This window comes from Heteronotia binoei, chromosome 1, assembly GCF_032191835.1.
Source record: "Heteronotia binoei isolate CCM8104 ecotype False Entrance Well chromosome 1, APGP_CSIRO_Hbin_v1, whole genome shotgun sequence".
Lineage (NCBI taxonomy): Eukaryota > Metazoa > Chordata > Lepidosauria > Squamata > Gekkonidae > Heteronotia > Heteronotia binoei.
Genome location: NC_083223.1, coordinates 279,812,705 through 279,825,093, shown reverse-complemented (window position 1 = coordinate 279,825,093; position 12,389 = coordinate 279,812,705). Strand labels below are relative to the sequence as shown.

Here is a 12,389-nt window from a genome sequence, read left to right as displayed (position 1 = left end):
CAACATGGCTTCTCTTCTGTTCTTCTGTGACACAGAGTGTTGGACTGGATGGGCCACTGGCCTGATCCAACATGGCTTCTCTTATGTTCTTATGTGACACAGAGTGTTGGACTGGAGGGGCCACTGTCCTGATCCAACATGGCTTCTCTTCTGTTCTTATGTGACACAGAGTGTTGGACTTTTTGACTGGCCTGATCCAACATGGATCGCCGCACCTCAAAAAGGATATTATAGCATTGGAGAAAGTTCAGAAAAGGGCAACTAAAATGATTAAAGGGCTGGAACACCTTCCCTATGAAGAAAGGTTGAAACGCTTAGGGCTCTTTAGCTTGGAGAAACATCGACTGAGGGGTGACATGATAGAAGTTTACAAGATAATGCATGGGATGGAGAAAGTAGAGAAAGAAGTACTTTTCTCCCTTTCTCACAATACAAGAACTCGTGGGCATTCGATGAAATTGCTGAGCAGACAGGTTAAAACGGATAAAAGGAAGTACTTCTTCACCCAAAGGGTGATTAACATGTGGAATTCACTGCCACAGGAGGTGGTGGCGTCCACAAGCATAGCCACCTTCAAGAAGGGGTTAGATAAAAATATGGAGCAGAGGTCCATCAGTGGCTATTAGCCACAGTGTGTGTGTGTGTGTGTGTGTATATATATATATATATATATAATTGGCCACTGTGTGACACAGAATGTTGGACTGGATGGGCCATTGGCCTGATCTAACATGGCTTCTCTTATGTTCTTATGACTGGATGGGCCATTGGCCTGATCCAACATGGCTTCTCTTCTGTTCTTATGTGACACAGAGTGTTGGACTGGATGGGCCACTGGCCTGATCCAACATGGCTTCTCTTATGTTCTTATGTGACACAGAGTGTTGGATTGGAGGAGCCATTGGCCTGATCCAACATGGCTTCTCTTCTGCTCTTATGTGACACAGAGTGTTGGACTGGATGGGCCACTGGCCTGATCCAACATGGCTTCTCTTCTGTTCTTATGTGACACAGAGTGTTGGACTGGATGGGCCACTGGCCTGATCCAACATGGCTTCTCTTCTGTTCTTATGTGACACAGAGTGTTGGACTGGAGGGGCCATTGGCCTGATTCAACATGGCTTCTCTTCTGTTCTTATGTGACACAGAGTGTTGGACTGGAAGGGCCATTGGCCTGATCCAACATGGCTTCCCTTATGTTCTTATGTGACACAGAGTGTTGGACTGGAGGGGCCATTGGCCTGATCCAACATGGCTTCCCTTATGTTCTTATGTGACACAGAGTGTTGGACTGGAGGGGCCATTGGCCTGTTTCAACATGGCTTCTCTTCTGTTCTTATGTGACACAGAGTGTTGGACTGGACAGCTCTCATTCTAGCTGTCTCTGAAGGAGTGAGTGGTAACTCACGAAAGCTCATCCCAGCCACAAGTTTTGTACCATCTACCATGTGACAATTCAGTGAGTTGCCTAATTCTGTCTGAACTTTGCTTGTCCGTGTGTTTCTAAATATAGAAGAGGTATTTAAAAAAATCAAGCTTCCCCGCGAGCAGCTGAGAATCCAAGCCTTCTGACCTCTGCCTCAGTGTTCCACCCATGCCAAGTGTTACCATAACCCATCCCCCCCCCCCGGGCCTCCCTCCTTTCCCCATAACTCACCAGTGTCCGGGGCAGTTCATTGGCTTCAGGGCCAGCGTCTCATTGTTGACCCGGAAGGAAAACATGTTCTCTGCGTAGTGCTGCCAGTGCCCAGAGGCCTCCCACAGCTTCACGTTGTAGATATTGGGCGTGATGACTTCGTGAAAGCCACGCTTCAGATACTCGCTCTGGAAGAAGCAGGGGCCGAAGAAGAAGACTGCAGATCTATACCCCGCCCTTCTCTCTGAATCAAGAGACTAAGAATGGCTTACAATTTCCTCCCCCTAAATTCACAGGATCTTCATCGCTGTCAGATGGCCATCCAGCATCTGTTGAAAAACCTCCAAGGAAGGAGAGCCCACCACCTCCCAAGGAAGCCTGTTCCATTGAGGAACCGCCCTTAACAGTCATAGAATTGGAAGCTACCTCCAGGGTCATCTAGTCCAACCCCCTGCACAATACAGGAAACTCACCAACGCCTCCCCCTAAATTCACAGGATCTTCATTGCTGTCAGATGGCCATCTAGCCTCTGTTGAAAAACCTCCAAGGAAGGAGAGCCCACAACCTCCCGAGGAACCCTGTTCCACTGAGGAACCGCTCTTAACAGTCATAGAATCATAGAATTGGAAGAGACCTCCAGGGTCATCTAGTCCAACCCCCTGCACAATGCAGGAAACTCACCAACGCCTCCCCCTAAATTCACAGGATCTTCATGGCTGTCAGATGGCCATCTAGCCTCTGTTGAAAACCCTCCAAGGAAGGAGAGCCCACCACCTCCCGAGGAGGAAGCCTGTTCCACTGAGGAACCGCTCTAACGGTCAGGAAGTTCTTCCTAATGTTGAGCCGGAAACTCTTCTGATGTAACATTAACCCATCGGATCTGATCCAGCCTTCTGGGGCCACAGAAAACAATTCTCCACTTTCTTCTATAGGACAGCCTTTCAGGGATTCGAACCTGGGTCTCCCAAATACTAACCCAACTCTCTAACTGCTACACCACATATTAAGAAGCGCACCTTAATGAAGTCCATGAGGGTAGTGTAGATGTGGGCTCCCTTAGGAAGGAAGAAGCAGCTTCCGGGGCTCAACTCGTGGAAGAAGAACAGCTCTTGGTCCTGAGAAGGGAGAAAGAAAGGTACGGGTCACTCGGCTTGCAACGCTCCGTTCTAGAGAGGGGCTATTTCCAGCAACTGAGCATCTACAGTTCTGGGAACACACCAACTGAAGAGAAGATATTGGATTTATACCCTGCCCACCACTCTGAATCTCAGAGAGGCTTACAATCTCCTATATCTTCTCCCCCCACAACAGACACCTTGTGAGATGATTGGGCCGGGAGGTTCAACACTCTGTGTCACGCAGAGGCCAAAAACCCCCAAGTGCTATCAGGAGGTCCATCAGTGGGGCCAGGACACTAGAAACCTTCCCACTGTGCCCCCCCCCCCCCAAGCACCAAGAAATACAGAGCATCACTGCCCCAGACAGAGAGTTCCATCAATACCCTGTGGCTAAGAGCCACTGAGGGACCTGTGCCCCATATTTTTATCCAATCCCCTCTTGAAGCTGACCATGCTTGTAGCTGCTGCCACCTCCTGTGGCAGTGAATTTCACGTGTCAATCACCCTTTGGGGGAAGAAGGACTTCCTTTTATCCGTTCTAAACTGGCTGCTCAGCAATTTCATTGAGTGCCCATGAGTCCTCATATTGCATTGCAGTAAGATGGAGCGTGTCTTATGACTGCCTGTATTTGAAATATTGGTATTAAGAACAGAAGAGAAGCCCTGTTGGATCAGGCCAGTGGCCCATCCAGTCCAACACTCCGTGTCACCTAAGAACATAAGAGAAGCCCTGTTGGATCAGGCCAATGGCCCCTCCAGTCCAACACTCTGTGTCACATAAGAACATAAGAGAAGCCATGTTGGATCAGGCCAGTGGCCCCTCCAGTCCAACACTCTGTGTCACATAAGAACAGAAGAGAAGCCATGTTGGATCAGGCCAGTGGCCCATCCAGTCCAACACTCTGTGTCACATAAGAACAGAAGAGAAGCCCTGTTGGATCAGGCCAATGGCCCCTCCAGTCCAACACTCTGTGTCACATAAGAACAGAAGAGAAGCCCTGTTGGATCAGGCCAATGGCCCATCCAGTCCAACACTCTGTGTCACATAAGAACAGAAGAGAAGCCATGTTGGATTAGGCCAGTGGCCCATCCAGTCCAACACTCTGTGTCACACAGTGCCCCCCCCCAAAAGATATATATACACACACACACACACACACACACACACACACACACACTGTGGCTAATAGCCACTGATGGACCTCTGCTCCAGTTGCTTATCCATTCCACTCTTGAAGCTGTCTATGCTTGTAGCCGCCGCCACCTCCTGTGGCAGTGAATTCCACACGTTAATCACCCTTTGGGTGAAGAAGGACTTCCTTTGATCCGTTCTAACCCGACTGCTCAGCAATTTCATTGAATGCCCACGAGTTCTTGTACTGTGAGAAAGGGAGAAAAGGACTTCTCTCTCTACTTCCTTGTATTGGAGTATACAAAGCTTATCAAAGCAGGACTGAAACGAGGCCACAAGTACGGCCCTCGTCGCTGGGTATTATTGCCAAGCCGCATTGAATTCAAGAAACTTCCAACTGAAGCCCTGGACTCTTTTAAGAAGACTTCCTTGGAGAAAGTTCTGCCCGATCCTCTTACTTGGAGAAACTGCGACGGCGACATCATCAAAGACGGAGGAGTGTTGTGGGGGGAGCAGACGTTCTTGTTTGTATGCATCCATACTTATGTGGCAGATATGAGAATATTTATTGTTGATGGGTAAAATGTTTTATTTTGTGCAATTAATTTGAGGCTGGTTAGCGTGGAGGCTTTTGCCTTTTTTCTCCCACTCTGCTTAAAATGGAAATCAGCATAATTTCCAGCATCTGATTTGGGGGCTGGCCAGTTTACATTTCTTACAGGTATCCCTGCAGGCCATATACCCTATGGAGAGCCCGTTTGGTGTAGTGGTTAAGTGTGCGGACTCTCTTATCTGGGAGAACCGGGTTGGATTCCCCCACTCCTCCGCTTGCACCTGCTGGAATGGCCTTGGGTTAGCCATTAGCTCTGGCAGAGGTTGTCCTTGAAAGGGCAGCTGCTGTGAGAGCTCTCTCAGCCCCACGTACCTTTTGTGAGCCAGTTTGGTGTAGTGGTTAAGTGTGCGGACTCTTATCTGGGAGAACCGGGTTTGATTCCCCACTCCTCCTCTTGCAGCTGCTGGAATGGCCTTGGGTCAGCCTTAGCTCTGGCAGAGGTTGTCCTTGAAAGGGCAGCTGCTTTGAGAGCCCTCTCAGCCCCACCTGCCTCACAGGCTTTCTGTTGTAGGGGAGGAAGTTAAAGGAGACTGTGAGCCGCTCTGAGACTCTTCAGAGTGGAGGATGGGATATAAATCCAATATCTTTCTTCTTCTATAACAGGGGTGCCCAACGGTAGCTCTCCAGATGCTTTTTGCCTACAACTCCCATCAGCCACAGCCAGCATGCTGGCTGGGGCTGATGGGAGTTGTAGGCAAAAAGCATCTGGAGAGCTACCATTGGCCACCCCTGCTATACTCATCAAGCAAAGGAGCGTGAAAAAGTACAGAGGAGGTCAACCGAGACGATTCAGGGGTTGGAACACCTCTCCTATAAGGAAAGTCTGAAGAATCTGGGACTTTTCCCTTTAGAAAAGAGACAGATGGCAAAAACTCCCAAGATCCCAGGCCAAATTGTCCTGGAGAAAAATCGCTGCTTGACTCCAAAGTGGCAACCAGCATTTCCCTGGGCATGTAAGGAAGGGCCATGGGAACTGAGCTCTGATGCAACCCTTCCCGCCCTCCTTCTCATGATCTGCCGAAGTTCACAGGATCCGCGTTGCTGTCAGGTGGCCTTCCAGCCTCTGCCTAAAAACCTCCAAGGAAGGAGATCACCCCTTAAGAGTTTTCAACACAGTCAGAAGAATCAGGGCTGGGCGAAAAGCAACCGTAATGCCCTTTTAGTCTCTACTGTTACTCTGATTTTAAATCTTAACGTATTTTAATTGGTTTTTAACTGTCGGTTGTCTTTTATGATGTAACCCACCCTGAGCCTGTTCTATGAGAAAAGGAAAGGAAAGGTCCCCTGTGCAAGCACCACTCGTTTCCGACTCTGGGGTGACGTTGCGTTCACAACGTTTTCACAACAGACTTTTGACGGGGTGTTTGGCCGCTGCCTTCCCCAGTCCTCTACCCTTTCCCCCCAGCAAGCTGGGTCCTCATTTGACCGACCTCGGAAGGAGGGAAGGCGGAGTCAACCTTGGGCCGGCTACTTGAATCCAGCTTCCGCTGGAATTGAACTCAGGTCGTGAGCCGAGAGTTCAGACCTCAGTACTGTAGTACTGCTGCTTTATTAGATAAGGAAAAGGAAAGGAAAGGTCCCCTGTGCAAGCACCAGTCGTTTCTGACTCTGGGGTAACGTTGCTTTCACGACGTTTTCACGGCAGACTTTTTTACGGGGTGGTTTGCCCTTGCCTTCCCCAGTTATCTACAGCAAGCTGGGTCCTCATTTGACCAACCTCGGAAGGATGGAAGGCTGAGTCAACCTTGGGCCGGCTACCTGAACCAGCTTCTGCTGGGATCGAACTCAGGTCGTGAGCAGAGAGCTTTGACTGCAGTACTGCTGCTTTACCACTCTGCGCCACGGGGCCGCGGTTCTATGGGAAGGGTGGGCTAAAATCGAATAAAATAAATAAATAAATAAATAAATAAATAAAACGCTTACCTTTGCACCCACCTGGAGAAAAAGCTGGGGCGTTTTCTCCCCAACGGTACATAACTTTCACTCGCAAACACACACTCACGAACTTTCACGCACACTACTTCCGCTCACACACACACACACACACAAACTCGCACCTTGCCGATCCGCCGATGGTCCCGCCGCGCGGCCTCCTCTTGGGCTTGTTCCCACGTGGACAGCTGCTTGGTGCTGGGGAAGGAGATGCCGTAGATGCGCTGCAAGGTCTCCGCAGAAGGGTCTCCTCGCCAGGAGGTAGAGGTTTTCTGCCAAGCAGAATGGGGGGGGGGAGGAATTTAGCACGGGGGTCAAGACAAAAGCAGCAGTTTATGTCTCTGCGCCGATCCTGCACGGGAGCACACGTGAAGCTCCCTTATAGTGAATCGGACCCTCAGTCCATCAAGGGAAGTCTTTAATATGTTGCCGAAGTTCCATTAGTTGCTATAGATCGGGGTTGTCAAGCTTGCTTGCTATGAAGGCCTGATCTGACATAAATGAGACCTCGTTGGGCCGGGCCGTGTCAGGTTGGGCCAACCCATGTCGGGCCAGGCCTTGTGTGTACCTATTTAAGATTAGGTAGCAGAGTTATAAATTTTATAAAGAACACAAACAAACACAAATATATATTTTTAAAAACTTAAAACCCAGAGTGTTGGACAGGATGGGCCGTTGGCCTGGTCCAACTTGGCTTCTCTTATGTCTGGGGCAGTGATGCTCTGTATTCTTGGTGCTTGGGGGGGGACAACAGTGGGAGGGCTTCTAGTGTCCTGGCCCCACTGATGGACCTCCTGATGGCACCTGGTTTTTTTGGCCCCTGTGTGACACAGATTGTTGGACTGGATGCGCCATTGGCCTGATCCAACATGGCTTCTTATGTCTGGGGCAGTGAGGCTCTGTATTCTTGGTGCTTGCAGGGGCACAGTGGGAGGGCTTCTAGTGTCCTGGCCCCACTGGTGGATCTCCTGATGGCCCCTGGGTTTTTTAGCTACTGTGTGACACAGAGTGTTGGACTGGATGGGCCATTAGCCTGATCCAACATGGCTTCTCTTATGTTCTTATGTGACACAGAGTGTTGGACTGGATGGGCCACTGGCCTGATCCAACATGGCTTCTCTTATGTTCTTATGTGACACAGAGTGTTGGACTGGATGGGCCATTGGCCTGATCCAACAGGGCTTCTCTTATGTTCTTATGTGACACAGAGTGTTGGACTGGATGGGCCATTGGCCTGATCCAACATGGCTTCTCTTCTGTTCTTATGTGACACAGAGTGTTGGACTGGATGGGCCATTGGCCTGATCCAACAGGGCTTCTCTTATGTTCTTATGTGACACAGAGTGTTGGACTGCAGGGTCCACTGGCCTGATCCAACAGGGCTTCTCTTCTGTTCTTATGTGACACAGAGTGTTGGACTGGAGGGGCCATTGGCCTGATCCAACAGGGCTTCTCTTATGTTCTTATGTGACACAGAGTGTTGGACTGGAGGGGCCATTGGCCTGATCCAACAGGGCTTCTCTTATGTTCTTATGTGACACAGAGTGTTGGACTGGAGGGGCCACTGGCCTGATCCAACATGGCTTCTCTTATGTTCTTATGTGACACAGAGTGTTGGACTGGAGGGGCCACTGGCCTGATCCAACAGGGCTTCTCTTATGTTCTTATGTGACACAGAGTGTTGGACTGGAGGGGCCATTGGCCTGATCCAACATGGCTTCTCTTACGTTCTTATGTGATTGTGGTCAGCACTACTGTGTATAATTGGCTATGGGTTGGATTCCCTTGTGTGGTTTTACATGCTTTAATGCAGGGGTGGCCAAACTTGCTTCACGTAAGAGCCTCAGAGAATAAATGTCAGAGCCGCAAGACGGGAACATCAGATGTTTGAGAGCTGTGAGACAAGGGAGGAAGGAAGGCAGATAGATGAGGTGGGAGGAGGGAGGGAGAGGTGGAAAGAGAGCAACTTTAAATGCCTTCCTCCAAGCAAGCTGATGGGAGCTGCGGGGGCTTCAAGAGCCACACGATATGTGTGAAAGAGCCACATGTGGCTCCTGAGCCACAGCTGGGCCACCTCTGATTTAATGTGCCACGTTAACCCTTCTGCTTTGCTTCAGTTCTATTTTGCAGGCTGCTGCCTGGTCCTACAACCCAAATCCTCTTGTATCGTTTACTGAACATCCCGGCCTGGGTTTGTCGACTCATTCTTTATAATCTGCCTATAATTAACGTAAATAAAATAGGATAAAGGCCCAAACATCGGAACAGCGTGTCCCATCCAGCCCCTGCCCCACTCTGAAGCCGAAGAACACCCACCTTCAGGAGCTTCAGCGCCCGGATCGTGCCCGTATGCCTGACGTGGGGGCCGCGACACAGGTCGATTAAGGTCCCGCACCTGCAGACGTGAAACAGAAGCGTCACAGGTGTGTGTGTGTGTGGGAGGGGAAGCTCTGTAGTCTTCGTGCTTGCGGGGGGGGGGGGAGAGTGGAAGGGCCTCTGGCCCCACTGCTGGACCTCCTGATGCCACTTGGGGGCTTTTTTGTCAGTGTGACACAGAGTGTTGGACTGGAGGGGCCATTGGCCTGATCCAACATGGCTTCTCTTATGTTCTTATGTGACACAGAGTGTTGGACTGGAGGGGCCATTGGGGGAGGAAGGCAAAGGAGATTGTGAGCCGCTCTGAGACTCTTCGGAGTGGAGGGTGGGATATAAATCCAATATCTTCATCTACCTCACAGGGTGTCTGTTGTGGGGGAGGAAGGGAAAGGAGATTGTGAGCCACTCTGAGACTCTTCAGAGTGGAGGGGGGATATAAATCCAATATCTTCATCTACCTCACAGGGTGTCTGTTGTGGGGGAGGAAGGGAAAGGAGATTGTGAGCCGCTCTGAGACTCTTCAGAGTGGAGGGGGGATATAAATCCAATATCTTCATCTACCTCACAGGGTGTCTGTTGTGGGGGAGGAAGGGAAAGGAGATTGTGAGCCGCTCTGAGACTCTTCAGAGTGGAGGGCGGGATATAAATCCAATATCTTCATCTACCTCACAGGGTGTCTGTTGTGGGGGAGGAAGGGAAAGGAGATAGTGAGCCGCTCTGAGACTCTTCGAAGTGGAGGGTGGGATATAAATCCACTATCTTCATCTACCTCACAGGGTGTCTGTTGTGGGGGAGGAAGGGAAAGGAGATTGTGAGCCGCTCTGAGACTCTTCGGAGTGGAGGGTGGGATATAAATCCACTATCTTCATCTACCTCACAGGGTGTCTGTTGTGGGGGAGGAAGGGAAAGGAGATTGTGAGCCGCTCTGAGACTCTTCGGAGTGGAGGGTGGGATATAAATCCACTATCTTCATCTACCTCACAGGGTGTCTGTTGTGGGGGAGGAAGGGAAAGGAGATTGTGAGCCGCTCTGAGACTCTTCGGAGTGGAGGGTGGGATATAAATCCAATATCTTCATCTACCTCACAGGGTGTCTGTTGTGGGGGAGGAAGGGAAAGGAGATAGCGAGCCACTCTGAGACTCTTCGGAGTGGAGGGTGGGATATAAATCCAATATTTTCTTCTTCTTCTTAAACGACACATGTAATTTGCAAATGCTGACGTGCATTTTTTCGGGGATCCAATAACCCAAACTAGACATCCCAAACGTGTGCAATAACTCAGATGAAGGCAGAGCGGGATCTGGATTCTTCCGGGCTCCAAAAACGGAATTCAGCCATTTCTCTCACCTGTATACCGTGGCTGTTGGAGACGTCACCTTCTGGTCGATGATGTGCAGTTTGAATTTGTTGTGCTGGATGGAAAAAAGGAGAAAGATCTTTGCCACCAGGAGCAGTGTACCCTGTTCCACCTTGTGGAATGGCAAGCCCAAGAAGGTGAGAAAGTTTCCTGCTCTTTTGGCTTTCTGCGCGCTATGCAAAACCGAATTATTCGATCGAAAAGAGCGAGAGTCCTGTAGCACCTTGAAGACCAGGCTTCGAATTCAGCAGGAGCTCACAGGAGCGCAGCTCCTGAACCTTTCTGAGGGTTCCCTCTCCTCCTCCCCACCTATCTTGGCCATTGAATAGGAGCTGCAGCTGCATAACAATCCCTGGATTAGGAGAGCGGGCAGCCAGCCAGCCACCAGGGGCTTTGCCACACCCCCAGCAGCGCTCATGAACCCCTGGAGAAGCCCCCCCACCCTTTCCCCACTTCTTATGTGATTCTGGGTGGTGGGTGGCTTACTGGCCTTTTGAATGTTAATAAGAACATAAGAGAAGCCATATTGGATCAGGCCAATGGCCCATCCAGGCCAACACTCTGTGTCACACAGGGGCCACCCCCCCCCCCAAAAAAAACCAAGTGCCATCAGGAGGTTCACAAGTGGGTCTAGAAGCCCTTCCACTTTGCCCCCCCCCCCACGCACCAAGAATACAGAGCATCACTGCCCCAGACAGTTCCAATAATATGCTGTGGCTAAGACCTCTGCTCCATATTTTTATCCAATCCCCTCTTGAAGCTGGCTATGCTTGCAGCCGCCATCACCTCCTGAGGCAGTGAATTCCACATGTTAATCCCCCTTTGGGTGAAGAAGGACTTCCTTTTATCCGTTTTAACCCGACTGCTCAGCAATTTCATTGAATGCCCACGAGTTCTGGGGCTCTCATGGGCCGCCCCCCCCCAACAAATGTCACCCGCATCTTTAAAAAGGGTTCCAGAGGAGATCCGGGAAATTACAAGCCAGTCAGTCTGACTTCAATACTGGGAAAGTTGGTAGAAAATGTCAAGACAGTGTGCGTTTGCAATAAAAAAGGCCAACGCCATGCTGGGAATTATTAGGAAGGGAATTGAAAACAAATCAGACAGTATCATAATGCCCCTGTATAAATCGATGGTGCGGTCTCATTTGGAGTACTGTGTGCAGTTCTGGTCGCCGCACCTCAAAAAGGATATTATAGCATTGGAAAAAGTTCAGAAAAGGGCAGCTAGAATGATTCAATGTTTGGAACACTTTCCCTATGAAGAAAGGTTAAAAACGCTTGGGGCTCTTTAGCTTGGAGAAACGTCGACTGCGGGGTGACATGATAGAGGTTTACAAGATAATGCATGGGATGGAGAAAGTAGAGAAAGAAGTACGTACTTTTCTCCCTTTCTCACAATACAAGAACTCGTGGGCACTCAATGAAATTGCTGAGCAGTTGGGTTAAAACGGATAAAAAATTTTAAAATTGTTTTTTAAAATTGTTTGTACATGTTTTTATCGTTTTAGAATTGTATTTCAAATTGCTTTTTATCACGGTTGTTAGCTGAGTGGGCGACATAAATCCAAAGTAAAAAAATAAATAAATAAATACAATATACTATGCTTCATTTCTATCTTTCAGATTCTGGCTGGTTCAACTTCTACAGTTGTAATGCATGGTTTTCTGAATGTACCGTCTCACTGATGGAGAGCTAGTCTGGTGTGGAGAGCTAGTTTGGTGTAGTGGTTAAGTATGCGGACTCTTATCTGGGAGAACCGGGTTTGATTCCCCACTTCTCCACTTGCACCTGCTGGCATGGCCTTGGGTCAGCCATAGCTCTGGCAGAGGTTGTCCTTGAAAGGGCAGCTGCTGTGTGAGCCCTCTCAGCCCCACCCACCTCACAGGGTGTCTGTTGTGGGGGAGGAAGGGAAAGGAGATTGTGAGCCGCTCTGAGACTCTTCGGAGTGGAGGGCGGGATATAAATCCAATATCTTCATCTATCTGACAGGGTGTCTGTTGTGGGGGAGGAAGGTAAAGGAGATTGTGAGCTACTCTGATACTCTTTGGAGTGGAGGGTGGGCTATAAATCCAATATCTTCTTCTTCTTCTTGACTCACTCCATGTAACCCGCCTTGAGTCCAAGTGAAAGAGGTGGACTTCAGGAAAATTTAAACAGAAGTGTTCTGTTGAAAATTCATAGATTCCTTCCTTGGGCACTGCCTTATTGTTGAGTGAAATAA

At 49.5% G+C, this 12,389-nt stretch overlaps 1 protein-coding gene across 1 annotated transcript in view; it reads right to left on the bottom strand.

The window, feature by feature from the left end:
• TARS2 (threonyl-tRNA synthetase 2, mitochondrial) overlaps positions 1–12,389 on the bottom strand; it is a 73,118-nt gene that overhangs the window by 34,681 nt on the left and 26,048 nt on the right. The window contains exons 6-10 of the mRNA XM_060258667.1: positions 10,156–10,220; positions 8,749–8,827; positions 6,558–6,704; positions 2,654–2,752; positions 1,658–1,824 (exon numbers count right to left, since the gene is read on the bottom strand). Of these exons, the coding sequence (XP_060114650.1) occupies positions 1,658–1,824; positions 2,654–2,752; positions 6,558–6,704; positions 8,749–8,827; positions 10,156–10,220 (557 nt within the window). The remainder of the gene's footprint in view (positions 1–1,657; positions 1,825–2,653; positions 2,753–6,557; positions 6,705–8,748; positions 8,828–10,155; positions 10,221–12,389) is intronic.